This window comes from Pinus tabuliformis, chromosome 9 (genome assembly GCF_031772625.1).
Source record: "Pinus tabuliformis cultivar Carrire ecotype Pingquan chromosome 9, CPIR1, whole genome shotgun sequence".
NCBI classification, from domain to species: Eukaryota; Viridiplantae; Streptophyta; class Pinopsida; order Pinales; family Pinaceae; genus Pinus; species Pinus tabuliformis.
This window is the reverse complement of record NC_142307.1, coordinates 1,762,514,946-1,762,527,525: the sequence shown is the minus strand read 5'-3', so window position 1 is coordinate 1,762,527,525 and position 12,580 is coordinate 1,762,514,946. Positions and strand designations below refer to the sequence as shown.

The 12,580-nt window shown below is 35.2% G+C and overlaps 2 protein-coding genes across 2 annotated transcripts; both read left to right on the top strand.

Annotated features, from left to right (window-relative positions):
• The first annotated feature begins 6,611 nt into the window (after window positions 1-6,611).
• On the top strand, window positions 6,612-7,112 carry LOC149155822 (uncharacterized). Its single transcript, XM_089444538.1, has one exon. It carries the CDS (start codon window positions 6,612-6,614, stop codon window positions 7,110-7,112), a length of 501 nt encoding a protein of 166 aa, XP_089300664.1.
• A 36-nt stretch (window positions 7,113-7,148) lies between these two features.
• Window positions 7,149-9,187, top strand: LOC149155821 (scopoletin glucosyltransferase-like). The gene is made up of 2 exons (XM_089441222.1): window positions 7,149-7,285; window positions 7,483-9,187. The coding sequence occupies exon 2, from the start codon at window positions 7,501-7,503 to the stop codon at window positions 8,983-8,985; it is 1,485 nt and encodes a 494-aa protein (XP_089297348.1). The 5' UTR covers window positions 7,149-7,285; window positions 7,483-7,500; the 3' UTR covers window positions 8,986-9,187.
• Window positions 9,188-12,580: the final 3,393 nt, after the last annotated feature.

The following is a 12,580-nucleotide window of genomic DNA, read 5'->3' as shown; positions in this document are numbered from 1 at the left end:
GGTAGAAGAAAAACCTGTGTGAAACCCTGAAGCCATGGGCCAGAACTAGAAGGCTCTGCTGGAGAGAATGTGATGCAGGTGCATGTGACTTGGAGGGAAAATCTTCAAACTTATTCCAGAAAATCCAAAAATATCTACAGGCAAAGGAGTGGGGTCCTTTAGCCAGCAATTTCCATGCTTTTCTAGTTTAAGATAGGGATAGAATTAAGAATAAAAGCATTTTGTAATAATCCCTTATGGATAAACGATAATAAGTTTTTATGCATGATTGTTTTAAATCACTCTATGTAAAAGGCATGCTTTTGTATGGGATAAGGACCAAGAGGGCTTATATATTAATTATAAAATGAAATAATGGGACGCATTGATTTAATCGTGCCCGGAAGCATTATCATCTAAAAAAAAACCTCTCTCTGTGCATCTGAATTTATGATTCTCTGTCTACTCGAATGGCCTGGGTGCAGGCGATATCGACAAATGGCTAAAGTTTGATATTTTTTCTTCATTTTATGGCTGAATTCCTCTTTCTGTATCAGTCATCTAATATTAGACCGACTGTCTCATGAGGTTTTCCTCTTATCACCCCAACCCCTGTTATCGGGCAAACCATCTCACAGGCCTTATTTCCTTCTGTCGGAACTATAATTCCATAGGAATTATAAAGACAGTCTATCGTTGCTTTAAAACAATTGATAATGCGTTTAAAACGCAATGAACACAGTCGCGGCTTTTTCGTTCCAAAGGAACAGAGCAACACTATCGGATACACAGGCGGAGGCTTTCATTCCAAAGGAACGAAATACACTATCGACACTTTAATTATCACTATAGTGTTAATTCTAAAGAATTAACTATCGGCGCTAAATTTCAAACTATGAATTTGAACGCAATTAATAAGGTCGCAATCGGTGACTCCAGTGCTCCCAAGACAAGGCTCCTCCGCTCCAAACTTGCGATGCGATAATAATCACGAACCTAATATGTTATTAAAGCCTCCCTATAATGTTTCGGCTCTGGTAGTGTCGCGCTATCGGAGTTCGGCATTCCAACGGTTCAGCTCTGTTCTGCTCCCACTCAGCGATGTGATAAAGGTTTTGGACCCGATGAGGTTATAGTCTCTGTGCAATAAAACTTCAAGTCCAGAACTTTGTTCTAGCTAAGTATTTCACGATTTTCCTGTGTAAACCAGAGTTTCCGCTTGGAAGCTCAACAATGCTTATAATGGAAACCTTGCGTGCCGATATAAAGGAAAACATGTTAACCAGCTTAAAGCAAATATCAATAAGTAGAACTGAGCCGAATCACCATTAACAAGGGTTCAAAAGTAATTAAGTGCATACAAATTCCAATTGACAGAGAATCATAAATTCATATGCACAGAGAGAGGTTTTTTTTCAGATGATAATGCTTCCGAGCACGATTAAATTAGCGCGTCCCATTATTTAATTTTATAATTAATAGATAAACCCTCTCAGTCCTTATCCCATACAAAAGCATGCCTTTTACATAGAGTGATTTAAAATAATCATGCACAAAAACTTATTATCGCTTATCCATAAGCGATTATTACAGAATGCTTTTATTCTTAATACTATCCCTATCTTAAACTAGAAAAGCATGGAAATTGTTGGCTAAAGAACCCCACTCCTTTGCCTGTAGATATTTTTGGATTTTTTGGAATAAGTTTGAATATTTTCCCTCCAAGTCACATGCTCCTGCATCAAAAAGGGAAATGCCAAAACCACTCAGTGAAGCAAATGTCAAAGGATTTAAGGTTTCAATCAACGTCGTCCGATGGAGTTGCCTTACGGACCATAGATGAGGAGACCTTCCCGAGAAGGTGCCCAACAACTGGATGGCAGTCGGAAGAACCCAGAACTCTGGTCCCACCAACTCTAGAGGGAAATCAAGTTAAATGTATTAGATTTTAGGTATAACAAACTTGGAATTAACCATAGAAATATAGGTAAGTGTTACAGCAAAATCACTGGAGTATACTACTTCAATATGTGAAAACTCCAAAGCTTATAATTACCATGTACAGTAAAGCATTTACACTCCATGTAAGGCTTGTACCTAGTAATTTAATCCGTAAAATAAAGGTGACAGGTGTACTCTTTTGGGTTATTTATTACAGTCATATATGAAATCAATTTTGATTTATTTTTACAATGATTTATATCATGATTTTATCAAGAGATGTGACAAATAACCTGAGTTCAGTTCATGCATATGACATGTTGATATCATAATAATTGTATCCTTGTAATAGATTCAAGCCTTGATGTCATGAAGGATGTGCCTTATGAATTAAGAATTTGGTAATGAGCTAATCAATCTCTAAATTCTCAAGATATAATAATTTGCAATGTTCTAATGAAGTGGATGAAATGCAATTAAATGACTAATTCATGGGATGGAAAATGATGTCATATTATGTGATATTTGTCCACTTCATTAACCCCAATATGGGCTCTTATTATAGACCTTTAACCCTAACTCTAAACTTTGTCATGCACGGAATCTCATTAAAGATAATTTCTTTAAAAAAATCACCTAATTTTCAACAAAAAATAAATTTGATGACAAAAACAACTTGGAGGAAGTGACTTCACAAAAATATCTTATAATTGATCCCCATCGCAATCTTAGTTAGAACTATAGGATTAAGAAAAGGATAAATGGAGGGTGGAAATCTTACTACCATCTTGAAAATAATTGTAAATTAGTGGACCTTTAGTTATGGGATAAGAAGAAACTCCTCTTTGGGACTCTCATCAACCTTGTAATCTTATATATGGTTGTGAGTTTTGGGCCTACAAAATCTCTAGAAAATTGTGGAGAACTATAGAGTAAATAAAAAAATGTTTCGTAACTTATTATTTCAAAATTAAAGGAAATACAACAAATCATATATCTCCTTAGAATTGAGTATTTTCTCTAGCAAGAGCATAGCTATGATTATGTACACAAATAAAATAAACAACATGGAACTAGAAATATTTTCTAAGATTAATTGAAACTTATCTCACATTCTCCTTAAATATAGATGTAATAATATTTCTAAAATTATGGTTATTCTAGGTAGTGACTTGTACATTTATTCCCAATTGATTTAGTAAATATTTGAGCTAAATAAATTATTGTAAGAAGGTGATCAACACTAATATAGAAAATGACGTATTTTTGTATTCAAATATGAGTAGGAAAAAAAAAAAAAGTAACCTTACTCAAATAAAAATAAACTTTCACAAGCTCCATAATTAAATAAGGTAAACATTATAATTCTAAATAATTTATTTTTACACTAGACAATTAAATAGGTAAAACTACTTTAAACTACATTTTGAAAATAGTTATCCAAAATCAACTTTTCTAATATTTTATTTATCAAAATTACATAAATAAATAAATAAATAAATAAAAATATTTATTAATGATAATATATATTTAATTCAATAATACTTTATTTTTACATATTATTTTGAAATATATTCATAATACCACTGAACTAAAAATATCTAATTTATAAATAAAAAAGTCAAAACTCTATCATGATCAAGGCAATAATACCTCGGGACAAATACGTGTTTATATAAGTACAAAAAGGAATGTAAGGAAAATCAAACACTACGAATTAATTAAGGGGAAAGCAAAATATTCGAAAATAAAGCCATTGTTCTCTCTTTGAGTCGATTATTTGGTTGAATGCAACTTCGACTAACATGTACATGTGGATCCATTATTTTTCTCCAAAAGGTCGAAGGTTTGAGGAGATTGGAAACAACACAATAGCTCCTGGTGTTCAAAGTGCGTAGATTTGAAAAGTATGAATTTGAAGGGGAGAGAGCACCGCATGCCGTCCAACCAGTGATATTTGCACAAGAATACAACCAGTGAGCTTCTCACACTTTGAAATGCCCCCTAAGGTTCTGCAAGGTGTCAGTTTTATGTTTAGGCCATTATTTTGTATCATCTAGTGGGTTTTCATACCCTGCATGTCGCTCTCTCTGTCCTATGAGCGAATCACATCTAACATCCTGTCATCAAGAGGTATGTATTTGGCTTCTAACATGATGCTCCACCTGTCTATTCCTGGTGTGGTTTTTTGCATGTAGGCCACTCATAAGCATTCTGTCAACTCTCGTAGCTCTTGCTATATAAGCTTTTAGACACCTCTCTGTTCGCTTTAGGTTTCCCTTCTCCTCCGCGCGCATCTACGCGGGGAGCCCTGAGTGCATCCTCCCTGTCTTGGCGGTTCTCAACATGGTCCAGGGGATGCTATCAGTGTTTCGTTTCAGGTTTTCTTATTAGGGTTCTTAGCTTCTTAGCATCCTATCGATATGATTTTATCTTAGCTTCTCTGCATCCTATGGATATCCCAGATATAAAAAAGTTTACTTGGTTCATTATATTTTTCGAATCATTGACCGGAGAATCCACAGTATGCACATTTTTATACCAACGTTTCAAATACCAAATGGGATCCATCATCAGGGTTAAAGAATGATGATAAAAGAAGAGCAGAATGGATAGAATGGTTCATTATAGTTTATTTGTTTTGGCCTATAGTAATGGATGTTTTACATCTTTCATCTTTTTGGGAGCTATTTTTGTGGCTTCGTGCTGTGTGGCGACTTTCATGCTTTTTTGGTGCTCTGCTCTACGTGGATGCGTGATTAAAGATATGATCTTAATGCCTCTGAATGTCGGTCTCTATTTTTTCTGGCTCCTTCCTCTGGTCACTATTCGTAAATCAGATTTGGGCTCCCTTTCTGAGCATAAAAAATTATGTCGTTTTGTCAAAACCATGTTCAGATTTTAGTATCAAAATTAGGCCATGGTGGTGTAAGTGCCGCCTTTGTTACTATTGCTGCATCTTTTTCTCGGAATCATCATAGCTTTCTATTGGGCTATCTTTCTTCTTTTCTGATTTTCCCATGGTCTATTCCCTCTCGGCATTAGCGGTTGCTATCGGACTCTTTTGGCTTTCTGTATTCACCAAATGACGTAAGTGTTATTAATCACTTACTTAAATGAAAGTCGCCTATATGGTTATCTTCATCTCCTTCTTTCTGTCCTAGTGTCTTTTCCATTTATTATGGATGTCTGTATCGGAGCTATCATGGTATATCCTTCTTTCTTTTGGTCCAGGCATATCACGTGCCTTCGATATTCTTTGATCTCTTCCGTAGGCCGCCATTCCTTGTAAATCATGATGAGTTAATTATCATATCTTCCACACATTTAGGGTACATTGCATCCTTTTATTTAGTCTCTGTCGATCTGTCAGCTTTGAACCCCATCAGTTTCCACTGGTCCTTTTTTTGAATTTTCTGTCCTATCCCGATTTATTCTAGTTGGTTCTTTTCTGCTGCAATGGACGCGTTTTCTGATGCGTCTATCGCATCAGCCATGGTACGGGCAACCATGGTAGCTGAACAAAGAGGTGGTGGGACATCCTCAATGGTAAATTGGAAAACTTCGTTGACAGACAATCTCATTCCTCAAGCATTCATCCCAAATCAAGGCAGACTTGAAGATGGATCTTGCTATCAGTCTCGCAGTGGGAAACAGCGTCCTGCTAAAACTTCCTCTCCCCCCTCGGCCGTGCATTTGGATAGTTCTTTCCTCTTGGACAGGATTGTTAGTCTTCAGAAGCGTGCATTGGTTGGTCGTTGGCACTTTCCATCTATGGAGGATGGTCAGTTTAGGATTTGGATTGGAGATAAATGGAATGCTCTCTTGGGGTATATTTCTACAATTGTCAGATTAATGAACAATTGGTACAGCTTCCATTTCCTTAAAGAACATGATCTTGAAATAATTTTCTCTCTTCCCTGGGTACATGACAAAAGCTTTCTTGCCCTGCATAAATGGTACATTGGTTTCAATCCTTTACGATCCACTCCACAAAATAACTATATTTGGGTGAAGCTTCCGGGCCTCCCCATCGAATTGTGGTCCAAGGAAACCTTGGCAATGATAGGAATACATTGATTTATCATGGGACAGTCTAGCTATTCAACAGAGGTTGGATTACGGGGGGGTTCCTTTTAGATGCTCGATTTGCCATAAAACTGGTCATCTGAAGGTTTCTTGTCCACTTTTTTTGACTATTGACTTTTTCATCCACTTTTTTTGATATTCTGAAATCTGATCTTCTGAAAATGGTGGAAGAGTCAAGGATAAAGGGTACTATTTCCCATTCTATATCCTCTACTTATATTGCATTAATTCCTAAAAAGAAGCCCTCCCTTACCTTCATGGATTTCAGACCCATCTCTCTCTGTAATACCCTTTATAAGATTATCTCCAAACTCATTGTAGAAAGGATGTGGAATATGCTCTCCGTCCATATTACTTCTGAACAACATGGCTTCCTTAAGGACATAAACATTTTAGAGGCCGTCGCCATAACTCAGGAATGCCTTCATTCCATGCATATAAGGAAAGTGGAGGCTGCTTTTTTAAAAATTGATCTCAAGAAAGCAAGTGGAGGCTGCTTTTTTAAAAATTGATCTCAAGAAAGCTTATGATTACATAGATTGGGGGCTCCTTAGATGCTTCTCATCAAAATTGGTGTTAATAACAACTGCTTAAATTGAATCATGGCATGCGTAATTGATGTGAATTACGCTGTTCTCGTAAATGGTATTCCTTCCACCTTCTTCCCTGCCGCTAGAGGCCTGCGGCAGAGCTTTTGTCTGTCCCCTCTCCTTTTCATTTTAGTCATGGACTCTCTCAGTCTCCATATTAAAAGAGCCATTAGAGATAAGGTTTGCAATCCTCTGGTTATCAGTAGAGATATATCTTTTTCTGACAATCTTTTTGTTGACGACATTTTGTTGTCTGCAATGCTGTGTCATGCCTCGTGGGATTGTCTTCACTCGATATTGGGGAAATTTCAGAAAGCCACGGGGCTTTGTATTAAAGAGGACAAATCATCCTTTTTTATGAAGGATATTAATTCGGAGATTGCTGCATATCTAACCTTACTCTTCAATATCAAGGCTGCCCCCTGTAAAGTTGAAATAGCGTGTGGCTTGCTGCACGCAACAACGACAGCGGAAGAGAGCACTTACCTAAAGGCCACCGTAAAGTTGAAATAGCGTGTGGAAAACGTTGAAAACTGCATGGGGTGAAACGCAATAATGAGATGGTAGAAAGAGCGCTGAACTCAATAACATGTGGATGCCATCTTGAAAAACTCAAATCTCAGAGAAAGTTATGAGGGGTGCAGAAACGAAAGTCGACCAACCAGTCCATGAATGAAGAAGAATAGGTAGTATTTCTGGCGGGTGGGTATGTGTCATTTATTCTCTTTTTGGCAGGTACATTGTATTTTTGCACTCTAAAAAAAGGGATATATGCTGCTTCTAAATTTTATATGCTGCTTCTAAATTTTTGTTTATATATATGTATAGAAACTCCCATCTAGTTTTCTTCAAGTAATAGTACTGTGTTCATCCATTTGTGAAGGTTGCTTGTTCACCGATCATGGCAGAAAGAAAGCCCCATCTAGTGGCCGTCCCGTCCTTGGCTCAGGGCCATCTCATTCCATTCCTTCAGCTAGCCAAGCTTCTCGCCTCTCGCGGCGGCTTCACAGTTTCGTTTATCACCACCCCGGGGAATGCGAAACGTCTCCAGGCGGAGGTCGAGGGTTCGAATCTCGACATACGGCTGGTACCTATTCCCTTGCCTCCTATCGAGGGGGTGCCCCCAGGAACCGACAGCACAGACAACGTCCCCATGCACGTCGTCCCGTTGCTCTTTGCTTCCTCGCACAAGCTGGCGGCCGCGTTTCAAGAATGGTTGGATCAACAAATGGTTGGTTCTTCTCCGGTAAGCTGCATCATCGTGGACATGACAACGGGATGGGCTCGCCGTGCGGGTGCCAACCTCGGGATCCCCAGCGTGGCTTTCTACACCTGCGGGGCGTTCGCGTTGTCTCTCATGCACTCCGTCTTTAACCGAACGTCGTACGACGACGACGAGTTCTTTGATGTATCGGAGCTCATCTTTGGGCTTAAGCTCCGCAGGTCCGACTTGACGGTATCGTGGCGTGATCCGGTATCTCATCCGCTCTGGAACTTTCTTCGGGAAGAGCTTAACGGGAGCTTGGAGGGGCTGGGCATAATTATTAATACGTTTTACGAGTTGGAATCCCGGGCGATCGATTACATTGGGAGCCTCACCGGGAATCCTGTGTGGAACATTGGTCCCCTGCTTCCTCCCGCTGCCATAGGCCAGACGGGGATAGATCGCCGGAAAATTCGAAGCCGCGGCAAGGCGGCGGATATCGACGAGGATGAGTGCTTGCGGTGGCTAGATTCCCGGCGTCCGAATTCGGTGGTATTCGTGTGTCTAGGGAGCCAGTTTTTCCTGAATGAAAACCAAATCGGTGCGCTGGCTTCGGGGTTGGAGAGTAGCGGGCAGGCCTTTGTGTGGGCCATCAGATGTCCTTCTCACACGGATGTGAAAGGCTCCAAAGAGACGGAGGTGGGGCTGGCGGAGGGATTCGAAGAGAGGACGAGAGAGAGGGGGCTGATCATATGGGGATGGGCGCCTCAGCTCTTGATTCTTTCGCATCCTTCAGTGGGCGCTTTCTTGAGCCACTGCGGGTGGAATTCTACGCTGGAGAGCATCAGCGTGGGAGTCCCCATGGTCACGTGGCCCATGTTTGCAGAACAGCCCTTTAACTCTAAGCTCCTGGTCGAACGTCTGGGGATAGGCATACAGATATGTTTGGATGTGAGCGGAATTCCAGATGAAGGGGAAGTGCGAAGAGCTGTCACCACGCTTGTGGCCGAGGAAGAAGGAAAGAGCATGAGAGCCAGAGCGGAAGCGCTGAGTAAAGTTGCTAAAATAAGTGTGGACAAAGAAGGATCTTCTTATAGTAGTTTCGAGTCTTTTGTTCCAGAAATGCAAAAACTGCATCACAATCTGGTTGTGTTGCCTCACGTGGATGGATATAATGAATAATTAAAGTGTTGGTGGTCTCACAAGGAAGTGGAAACAACAAAGAAAGTATGGGACTTGTCACACCTGGTCCATAATTGCCTATGTTGTTCTTGTTATGTTATAGATTTTATAATAGAAGGGTGGCTTATGTTTTTGATTTAATGTGGGAATGTATGCAGTGTGAGATTTTTATGATTGGAGAAGTAGGATATATTTATGTCGGGCCTACATAAAGTGTGAGATCGTATATTGTGAATAATTCTATATATATATTTATGTGGAATTGTAGATGTGATAAAGTGTGAGAATATAAGATTTTTAAATTTGTTTGAAATAAATATGGTATTTTATTTTAAGCAAATTGTTTATAAAGAATTAATAATCATAATGTTAATAATAATAATTTAAATTTTGAGATTATGATTATTTTAAATATTAAATTGTTAGATTTTAGATTTTTGTGATTTATATTGCAAATGAGAATGTATTTGGGATTAATCACATTATTAGGATTATATATTAATCACATTATTAGGATTTGGTTGAGGCTTTTAACTAAGTAATGTGGCTTTTTTTCAAGACTAATTGTTGTTGAGACTATTTGTAGAATGAAGAATTGTCTCTCACCCTTTTCATAAATTACACTTCTTTTCTTCTTATTTTATGTTATTGATTTTTATTCTATATAAATATATCAATAGAATTTGGTAGAGGTTTCAAATCAACTAATGTAGTTCATCCTCAAGACTAATTATTGTCAAACTAATTGTTGTATAGATTCTTTATTTATAGAATAAAGAACCTTCCCTACATCATTTTCATAAATTACGCTTCTTTTCTTAATATTTTATTTATTTTTATTCTATATAACCGGATGGTACTATTGAGAAAAATACCACTAACAAAATAGATACACTTATCTTTTATTTTAAAAAAATTAATATTAATAATATTCATACTAATATAAAATTTAAAATGAAAAAAAAAAAAAAAAATGAAAAAAAAAAATAATATTAATGATATTTATACTAATATAGAATTTAAAATGAAAATCCCAATGAAAAAAAGAAAAAAAATAAACATTTTGATGTTTTATTTTGTATAAAAAAACATTGTCAAATAAATATTATTTAAAAAAAATTAACCATTTTTAATAGAAGATACATATTTTTAAAATATCTAGCATAAATCTATAAATATTATTTTATTATATTTATAAATAATCTAATTTAATTTTAGTTTAAATTAAATTATTCTATTTTTAAATTTTAATAAAATATTTTTGCATCAACTTTCTATATAAAAAATTACTTATTCTATATTTATACCTTAATATAACTAAGATACTTATATAAAATTATCATATAATATTTAAAAAATTTATAATATCAAAATATTTCAATATTCATTTCAAATACATTATGATACAATTTTAGAAAATCAAATCTTTTTTCTTTTCTTTTTTAATTATCATTAAATCACTTTCAATATATACTCAATGATTTACTTGCATAAATAAATAAAATCTAAATTCTCGATACATAATTACCTAATTGATTATTATTACTCTTATTAAAAAAAATTATTGTTATTATTCAATTCTAAATAAATTAATATGCTAAAACTTAATATGGTAAAAATGGAAACATTACCGTTTAATTTAAAATATTTTAATGTCTTAATTTATGAGGTGTTTTAATTGAATTTTGTTTTATAAAACAATTATGCTTAGTCAAATCGATTACTTATTGAACCAAATTATATATTATTATTTTCGCTCCATAAATAACATGATAAGAAGTGAAGATGATGTGTTCAATAGGCCGTAATTTAATGAGGAGGAGGAGTTGCTCGGAAAGTTATTGAAATTTCAAGTATATTTAAGGAAAATCCGATTTGCAAATCTAAGTTATAGTTGTTAAACTTCAAAATTTTAGATGTGTTAGACGTTTTTGATGGTGCTGAATCCATTTCCATTATAAAAAACACGATTCAAACATTGCCTCTACAAAAAATTTTGAAATTTTTTTAAGCGAATTTTGACCACTTTTAGTCATCCGATCAATTCCTCCGCGTTGGTAAACGACTCCATTCAATAGTATCAAAATGGAGGTAATGATAAGAGGAAGTTGGGTGAGTACCCCATCGTTTTGTCCTTGTGCGTGAGAAAATCACTTTGCCATTTCATTTGTGAGAGGAATTTTTTATTTGTTTTCACAGGGTATTCGACTTTATATATTCACAAACATGTAGGTTATTCAAGTAAATGGCGAGTAATTTATTTGTTTTTTATCAATAAAAATATTATATTTTTATGGTGTTTCAGCTTTTTTATTCGTGTAGCGTTTGATTTTATTTTTTAATATTTAAAAATTTTACTTTTAGGTTAAAATTTATTATATAATTTTATAGTTAGATGAAGAGGTTATGAGTTCGACTTTTTTAGAGATTTTTTTGTTAGATTTAGGAAGTGATTTTTTCACATGTATATCAATTTTTTTCATGTCAGGTTTTGTGTTAGAATTAATGGGAAGTGATCTCTTGAGGTGGATTTTCCTAAAACAATATTTTGTGAACCTAATTGTCACTAATCTTTTTGGACCATGAACCACATAGAAAAAGAAAAAGAAAAATAAAAGAGAGATTTATTATATAATTAAATGATAGAATTTTTTAAATTGTGATTTAAAAGAAGAAATAAAAATTCATGTTATGCGTCATAGATTCCCTTGGGACTAGGCATGGTAATCAAGGCCTATGGTTTGCCCAATTTACCATTTACAAAAGGAGTTGTATTTAGTGAGACTTTTTGGACCCGAAAGAAAAAATTGAGGTGAAATCTTAATTTATGTTATTTAAACTGGTTTTTTGACACTATATATGTATATATGGATTCAGCACCCTGAAAAACCCTAGGGCACTTCAATTTTGCAGGGGTTAACCATCAAAATTGTGATTTCCATAAATTCCTGCCATATTTTAGAGAAATTAGACCAAAAAATCCCACCTGGAAAAGCTTCCAAAAAATTGCAAGTGGCACTAAAGACAACTAGTTTACAAAATGTTAGAAAGTACTCTAGGGTTTCGTGCTTTCATTTAAAATTTTATATATATTTATATATATATATAGATAGATATGTCTCAATTACATTTTAAATATGGAAAAAATTCTACATGTTAAATATCATATCATTAAAATAATTTATTTTCAATTATTTTATATAAATATAAAAAAAATAGAGACGATGTGTTTATATTGAAATATTTTAATTTTTAATTGAATACATGTATGCAAATTTCAACATCCCATTTAACAAGATATTTTAATATGAGCTCTTTATATATAGATATACTCACTCCATGTTAAACATAGAAGAAATTAGGAAGAAGAAGAATATCCTATTGAGTTTCGTAATAAGATGAGTATGTAGGAGATTATTATTTTGACACTTGATCCATATGCACCATTGTTAATGCACCACATCCACCATCTACCTATAAGGGGGACTGAATGATGACCTTCAAATTAGTGGAACCATTTTGTGTGTTAATTCTCCGATTTGATCCACTATAAAATCATGAAGAGTATAATTTTTCTTTGTGATCCGTGCCCACC

Bases quoted from the DNA above. Each gene is read 5' to 3' on its own strand.
- LOC149155822 (XM_089444538.1), top strand. From the start codon at position 6,612: ATGGCATGCGTAATTGATGTGAATTACGCTGTTCTCGTAAATGGTATT.
- LOC149155821 (XM_089441222.1), top strand. From the start codon at position 7,501: ATGGCAGAAAGAAAGCCCCATCTAGTGGCCGTCCCGTCCTTGGCTCAG.